This window comes from Cyclopterus lumpus, chromosome 24 (genome assembly GCF_009769545.1).
Source record: "Cyclopterus lumpus isolate fCycLum1 chromosome 24, fCycLum1.pri, whole genome shotgun sequence".
Taxonomy (NCBI): domain Eukaryota; kingdom Metazoa; phylum Chordata; class Actinopteri; order Perciformes; family Cyclopteridae; genus Cyclopterus; species Cyclopterus lumpus.
In genome coordinates, this window is record NC_046989.1 from 2,911,256 (window position 1) to 2,918,755 (window position 7,500).

The 7,500-nt window shown below is 48.0% G+C and overlaps 1 protein-coding gene across 1 annotated transcript in view; it reads right to left on the bottom strand.

The window, feature by feature from the left end:
- galnt14 (UDP-N-acetyl-alpha-D-galactosamine:polypeptide N-acetylgalactosaminyltransferase 14 (GalNAc-T14)) overlaps nucleotides 1-7,500 on the bottom strand; it is an 84,033-nt gene that overhangs the window by 29,763 nt on the left and 46,770 nt on the right. The window contains exon 3 of the mRNA XM_034528142.1: nucleotides 1,801-1,868. Within this exon, the coding sequence (XP_034384033.1) occupies nucleotides 1,801-1,868 (68 nt within the window). The remainder of the gene's footprint in view (nucleotides 1-1,800; nucleotides 1,869-7,500) is intronic.

The following is a 7,500-nucleotide window of genomic DNA, read 5'->3' on the forward strand; positions in this document are numbered from 1 at the left end:
CTCGGTTTACGCATTTTTGATTTTTGTGCGTCGCCATCTTTTTTTAACATTTTTTATAAACTCATGTTTACAATGTTTACTGAGGGAATAAATCAAGAGAAGTAGAGTCATTTATATAGACTTCTATACAACCAGAGGAGTCGCCCCCTGGTGGTCAGGAGAGAGAATGCAGCTTTAACACATGAAGCATAGACTTCTATACAACCAGAGGAGTCACCCCTGGTGGTCAGGAGAGAGAATGCAGCTTTAACACATGAAGCATAGACTTCTATACAACCGGAGGAGTCGCCCCCTGGTGGTCAGGAGAGAGAATGCAGCTTTAACACATGAAGCATAGACTTCTATACAACCAGAGGAGTCGCCCCCTGGTGGTCAGGAGAGAGAACGCAGCTTTAACACATGAAGCATATACTTCTATACAACCAGAGGAGTCGCCCCCTGGTGGTCAGGAGAGAGAATGCAGCTTTAACACATGAAGCATATACTTCTATACAACCGGAGGAGTCGCCTCCTGGTGGTCAGGAGAGAGAATGCAGCTTTAACACATGAAGCATATACTTCTATACAACCGGAGGAGTCGCCCCCTGGTGGTCAGGAGAGAGAATGCAGCTTTAACACATGAAGCATATACTTCTATACAACCGGAGGAGTCGCCCCCTGGTGGTCAGGAGAGAGAATGCAGCTTTAACACATGAAGCATAGACTTCTATACAACCGGAGGAGTCGCCCCCTGGTGGTCAGGAGAGAGAATACAGCTTTAACACATGAAGCATATACTTCTATACAACCGGAGGAGTCGCCCCCTGGTGGTCAGGAGAGAGAATGCAGCTTTAACACATGAAGCATATACTTCTATACAACCGGAGGAGTCGCCCCCTGGTGGTCAGGAGAGAGAATGCAGCTTTAACACATGAAGCATAGACTTCTATACAACCGGAGGAGTCGCCCCCTGGTGGTCAGGAGAGAGAATGCAGCTTTAACACATGAAGCATAGACTTCTATACAACCGGAGGAGTCGCCCCCTGGTGGTCAGGAGAGAGAATACAGCTTTAACACATGAAGCATATACTTCTATACAACCGGAGGAGTCGCCCCCTGCAGGATCTAAACGTTATTAAATGAAACACTGCTGTGTTGAGGAGAGGAAGTCTCTGCTCGTCTCCGTCTCCGGTGCTCATTGCATCCCTCCGCTCTTTTCTCTCTTTCTTTCTTTCTTCCTTCCGGGCACGATTTAACCTTCATTACTTTGGTTCTCACCTCCACGCCGTCTGTCCTGATTGGCTGTCAGGTCGACTCAGCAGGTGTCTCTGATGATGGGATGTCGGAGAGACTACGGTGAGCCGCCAGAGGGTATCTGAGTGTACGTTCTGCACAGTGTACGTTCTGCAGAGTGCACGTTCTGCAGAGTGGGAGTTTTTCCTCCCTGGAATAATTAGTGCGCTTTGTATTCATTATCGTAAAAAGCAGATTGTAACCTGTGATAAAATCCTGTAAATGTTCATAAAGATTCACTCACTCAATGTGTTTCCCCGATTTGTGATATCAAAAGTTTCCTTAAAAATCCTTTAAGACGAACGGCCACCAGAAAGAAAACCTCGACCACGAGACGAGTACATTTTTAATATCAATCTGAACCCTTTTGTCTCTCTCACAGCCGCAGACGTCTCTCTTCTCTTTTCATCGTCCCTGTAATCCTGAAACGGTGGCCGGACCCCGCTACGCTGCTCCCATCTTTGTCATCTCTGACCCGTGTGTGTGTGTGTGTGTGTGTGTGTGTGTGTGTGTGTGTGTTCAGCTCACCGTCATCACTGAAGTCGTCCACCAGGATGATGTCGTGGATGAGATGAACTGGGGTCCTGTTCAGAACACTGGAGAGAAGAAAAGACGAGTCTCAAATATGCATAAACACACACACACACACACACTCACTCAGGTGCTCATGTATTCATTATGTACGCACAGCGCGCACCATAAACCAACATATGGAAGACGTCAGCCCAGATTCCTGCCATGAAAACGTACGACGTGTCGCCTGAGAAACCGTTTCATGAGAGGAAGATTGACACATTAAACATTCATAACTTTTTACTGGAGGAAAATAAGAATCACTCGTTTTTTTAAATTTATTTAATTATTTATGCCGTTCAATGACCTCTGTGTTCGTCATCCCCTCGGGATGAGGCCGAGGAGGGAGGGAGCGAGGGAGGGAGGGAGGTAGGACAGGAGAAAGGTGAGTTAAGGAGGGGAGACAGGAAGAAGGACTTGTTAAAGGAGAGAGAGACAGATGACCAGAGGGAAAGAAGGTGGACGGGAAAGGGGAGGAGAGAGGGAGGAAGGAAGGGCAGGAGAAAGGTGGGTTAAGGAGGGGAGACAGGATGAAGAGAGAGGAGGAAGGACTTGTTGGAGGAAAGAGAGACAGATGACCAGAGGGAAAGAAGGTGGAAGGGATAGGGGGGGAGGGAGAGGAGGGAGGGAGGGAGGGAGGGAGGAAGGGAGGGAGGAAGGAAAGGAGAAAGGTGGGTTAAGGAGGGGAGACAGGATGAAGGACTTGTTGGAGGAGAGAGAGACAGATGACCAGAGGGAAAGAAGGTGGAAGGGAAAGGGGAGGAGAAAGAGGAGGGAGGGAGGAAAGAAAAAAAAGAAGGGAGGAAGCACGCAGCAAGGAAGGATGAGAAGGAAAATATAGAGGGACGGGAGGAGGTGAGAGAGGGAGACGGAATGAAGGGAAGAAAGAAGGACGACAGGGATCATTGTGGGCAAGAGAAGAGGAAAGAATGATGGAAGAGGACGGGAAAAAGAGTGGGGGAGAGGACAGGAAGGAGGGAGAGAAAGGGAGGAAATGATTTATTGGTGAAATATATATATATATATATATATATATATATATATATATATATATATATGTTGTGCATGAAATCTATAAAATGTGTCATCACATGAAAATGAGCTCTTTCGGGTTTCTTCTTTCTCTTTTCACTTCTGTTCTTTTCATGATTTCCTTTTGATGAACAACGAAATATAAAAAACTGGAACTGTGAGGGAAGGAAGCGAGGGATCAAAGTGGCAATAAAGAAGGAGGGAGGGAAGAAGGAGCTGAGGAGCAAAGGAAGCACGAACGGAGGGGATGAGGGCAGACCTCTGGTTGATTGAGACTGATCAAGAGAGGAGAGTGTTTACGGAGAACGGTGGAGGCAATTCAGGGTGGGGGGAGGGAGGGATGGAGGGAGGGAGGGAGGGAGTTGAAGCTGATCACGGAGGAGGTGGAGGAGGAGGTGTGGAGCAACACTGTGGGTCTCTGAGGCACCGGACCGGATCAGGTGGAGCGAGATGGAAGAGTGAGGGATAAAAACAACAGGAGGCGAGAGAGAGAGAGAGAGATGGCAGGCTGGTAAGGGAGACAAATAACTCTCCATCTGTGGAGTCGAGGGCCGATCAGGAGAGGTGGATGAATTGGATTGATGGAAGAGATGGAGGGAGGAGGAGGAGGAGGAGGAGGAGGAGAGGTGTGTGGGGAAAGCAGATAGGAAAGATGGAGGGAGGGATGAAGATGGAGAGATGAAGCGATAATGTTGAAGGACAACAGTGTATTATTCTCATTAGATCATTAAGTCCTCCACCGAATCTATCTCTCTATCCATCCATCTATCTATCCATCCATCCATCCATCCATCCATCCATCCATCCATCCATCTATCTATCTATCTATCTATCTATCTATCTATCTATCTATCTATCTATCTATCTATCTATCTATCTATCTATCTATCTATCTATCTGTCTGTCTGTCTGTCTGTCTGTCTGTCTGTCTGTCTGTCTGTCTGTCTGTCTGTCTATCTATCTATCTGTCTATCTATCTATCTATCCATCTATCCATCCATCCATCCATCCATCTATCTATCTATCTATCTATCCATCCATCATCCATCCATCCATCTATCTATCTATCTATTGATTTATTAATGTATCTATCTATCTCTCTAGATAGATACATTAATAAATCGAAGGATGAAGGACGAAGGACGAAGGACGGAGGACGAAGGACGAAGGATGAAGGATGAAGGCGTCATCGGCTCAGAGACAGATGACAGTTAGGAAAGGAAGTGAGAGGCTGTCTGTTTAAGAGACAGACAGGTAGGAAAGGAAGTGAGAGGCTGTCTGTTTAAGAGACAGACAGGTAGGAAAGGAAGTGAGAGGCTGTCTGTTTAAGAGACAGACAGGTAGGAAAGGAAGTGAGAGGCTGTCTGTTTAAGAGACAGACAGGTAGGAAGAGAAAAGGTGAAGGAGAAGGGTGAGTCGGCTCTGTTACAGTGAGATACTCAGATGTGGATGGAGGGACACAATCTTTCTTTTCTTTCTCTCACACACACACCCTCTGACACACACACACACACACACACACACACACACACACCCTCTGACACACACACACACACACACACACTCCCATGCTCTGGTTCACAGGCCGCCATGTGAGGCTTAACCTCCCCTCTGAGAAGCTATCTGCGGCTCACAGGAACGTATCATTACCGCTCACAATGACGCAGAATAGCAGCTCGCTATCTGCACCGCTCATTTCCAACACTCATATATTCATTTTAGGTAGATGGGTGATGGTGTTGGAGGTGGTGGTGGTGGTGTTGGTGATGGTGGTGTTGGTGGTGGTGTTGGTGGTGGTGTTGGTGATGGTGTTGGTGATGGTGGTGTTGGTGATGGTGGTGTTGGAGGTGGTGTTGGAGGATGTGATGGTGGTGTTGGAGGTGGTGTTGGAGGATGTGATGGTGGTGTTGGTGTTGGTGGTGTTGGAGGTGGTGATGGTGGTGTTGGTGATGGTGGTGTTGGTGGTGGTGTTGGTGTTGGTGATGGTGGTGGAGGTGGTGATGGTGGTGGAGGTGGTGGTGTTGGTGATGGTGGTGTTGGTGTTGGTGGTGGTGGTGGTGTTGGTGATGGTGGTGTTGGTGTTGGTGTTGGTGTTGGTGATGATGATGGTGGTGTTGGTGATGGTGGTGGTGTTGGAGGTGATGGTGGTGTTGGTGGTGTTGGTGATGGTGGTGTTGGTGATGGTGGTGTTGGTGATGGTGGTGGTGTTGGAGGTGATGGTGGTGTTGGTGGTGGTGGTGTTGGTGATGGTGGTGTTGGTGGTGATGGTGGTGCTGGTGGTGTTGGTGTTGGTGATGGTGGTGGAGGTGGTGGTGGTGTTGGTGATGGTGATGGTGGTGGTGTTGGAGGTGATGGTGGTGTTGGTGGTGGTGGTGTTGGTGATGGTGGTGCTGGTGGTGGTGATGGTGTTGGAGGTGATGGTGGTGGTGGTGGTGGAGGTGGAGGTGGTGGTGGTGGAGGTGGTGGTGTTGGTGATGGTGGTGGTGTTGGAGGTGATGGTGGTGTTGGTGGTGGTGGTGTTGGTGATGGTGGTGTTGGTGGTGATGGTGGTGCTGGTGGTGTTGGTGTTGGTGATGGTGGTGGAGGTGGTGGTGGTGGAGGTGGTGGTGTTGGTGATGGTGATGGTGGTGGTGTTGGAGGTGATGGTGGTGTTGGTGGTGGTGGTGTTGGTGATGGTGGTGCTGGTGGTGGTGATGGTGATGGTGTTGGAGGTGATGGTGGTGGAGGTGGTGGTGGTGGAGGTGGTGGTGTTGGTGATGGTGATGGTGGTGGTGTTGGAGGTGATGGTGGTGTTGGTGGTGGTGGTGTTGGTGGTGTTGGTGGTGATGGTGGTGCTGGTGGTGGTGGTGATGGTGTTGGAGGTGATGGTGGTGGTGGTGGTGTTGGAGGTGGTGGTGGTGGTGTTGGTGTTGGTGGTGTTGGAGGTGTTGGTGATGGTGGTGTTGGTGTTGTTGTTGGTGGTGCTTCACTTTATTAAGTCTGACTTTGTTCTGCTTCACTTTATTAAGTCAGACTTTGTTCTGCTTCACTGTATTAAGTTAGAACTACACAGACCTGTGTAAGCATGTTACATAATGCCTCAATTCCTCTGATATATCAAGTACTGACTGGGCAATTATTGCTGGTGTAGGAATCAAGCCTCTTCTGTTGTTTGTGGATGTTGCAAGATTAGAAAAAGTTAGCTGCGAAGGACATCGAGGCAGATTTCTTTTGATTGGGACAGGTCTAAGAGATTTGATTCATCTCCAGATAATTAATTAGTGCGTAATAGCCCCAATGTGGTCAAGCTGTTTAACACAAAGTGTGAATGTTCCTTCTAGTATAACCTTGTTGTTCAGCGACTAAATACTAAATGGTTCTTCGATAAAAGTCTGAAATTATTGGCCATGGATGTATGTCGCTGTTACTAAATGGGCTTCACCTCTGGACAGCTAACCACGGGTCATTTGTTTCAGCTATCCCCCTCCAACTTTGGGCAAATGCACCTATGCACATTATTATATGCCACTCATGCAGATGATCTCTCAATGCTCCACCCCTGGATTTGAGTTAAGAGCTTTCCAGATACCCCACTTGCCTCTATGAGCAGTATCCATGTCTCTTGATGCTGCATGTTCTAAATGGGCAAAGTAAAGTAACGGTCAACTGAAAACTATACGTACTAAAGTGGAAGGCCTATCTCTCAGACTGAGATTGGCGTAAAGTTCACACTATAACATTCCTATGAAGGTGGAGAGTATTGAATGCATCTTAGAGACACATTAGCACACAAAACCTTGTGAAACTTACAGGATTTTCTACTGAGTTTTTTGGGACTTTTTGAAGCCCCAGCATGTGGTGCTATTGGATTATATCGAAATGCCTTTAATATTGTGTTGTATCTCTGTAGCTATTGCTGGGGTGAATAGTTCCAGTGTGCAAACCTTATCTCCTGCTGCATCGGCACACCACTACATCTGTTAACTTGCCTGGGTAAGAAGGGAGGCACACCACTACATCTGTTAACTTGCCTGGGTAAGAAGGGAGGCACACCACTACATCTGTTAACTTGCCTGGGTAAGAAGGGAGGCACACCACTACATCTGTTAACTTGCCTGGGTAAGAAGGGAGGCACACCACTACATCTGTTAACTTGCCTGGGTAAGAAGGGAGGCACACCACTACATCTGTTAACTTGCCTGGGTAAGAAGGGAGGCACACCGAAAGATCTTTCATCTGCATTGAAGCGACTCCACTTCCTGTCCGTCCTCCCTGATCTCCATTAGCTCACCAAGAGTTGCACTCCGGCTCTCAGCAGCAGGTGCCAAGATATCCGATTATACACTGGCACTTGTGATAATTGTCTGTACCCAGCAGTAACGGTGTTGGGAGATAGGTAGGGAGTGTGTGTGTGTGTGTGTGTGTGTGTGTGTGTGTGTGTGTGTTTATGTGGCCGGTATGTAGACATGAAACACTGCCCGGACAAGAGGGGGTTCTGTTGGCCGAGCTCCGCCCCGGTCGATCTAGAACATTGGAGCTTGACTTGTTTTGAGGCCTTTTACACCAACGTCTAGTACAGGCTCCATCACACAGAAGACTTTGTTCTGCTTCACTTTATTAAGTCAGACTTTGTTCTGCTTCGCT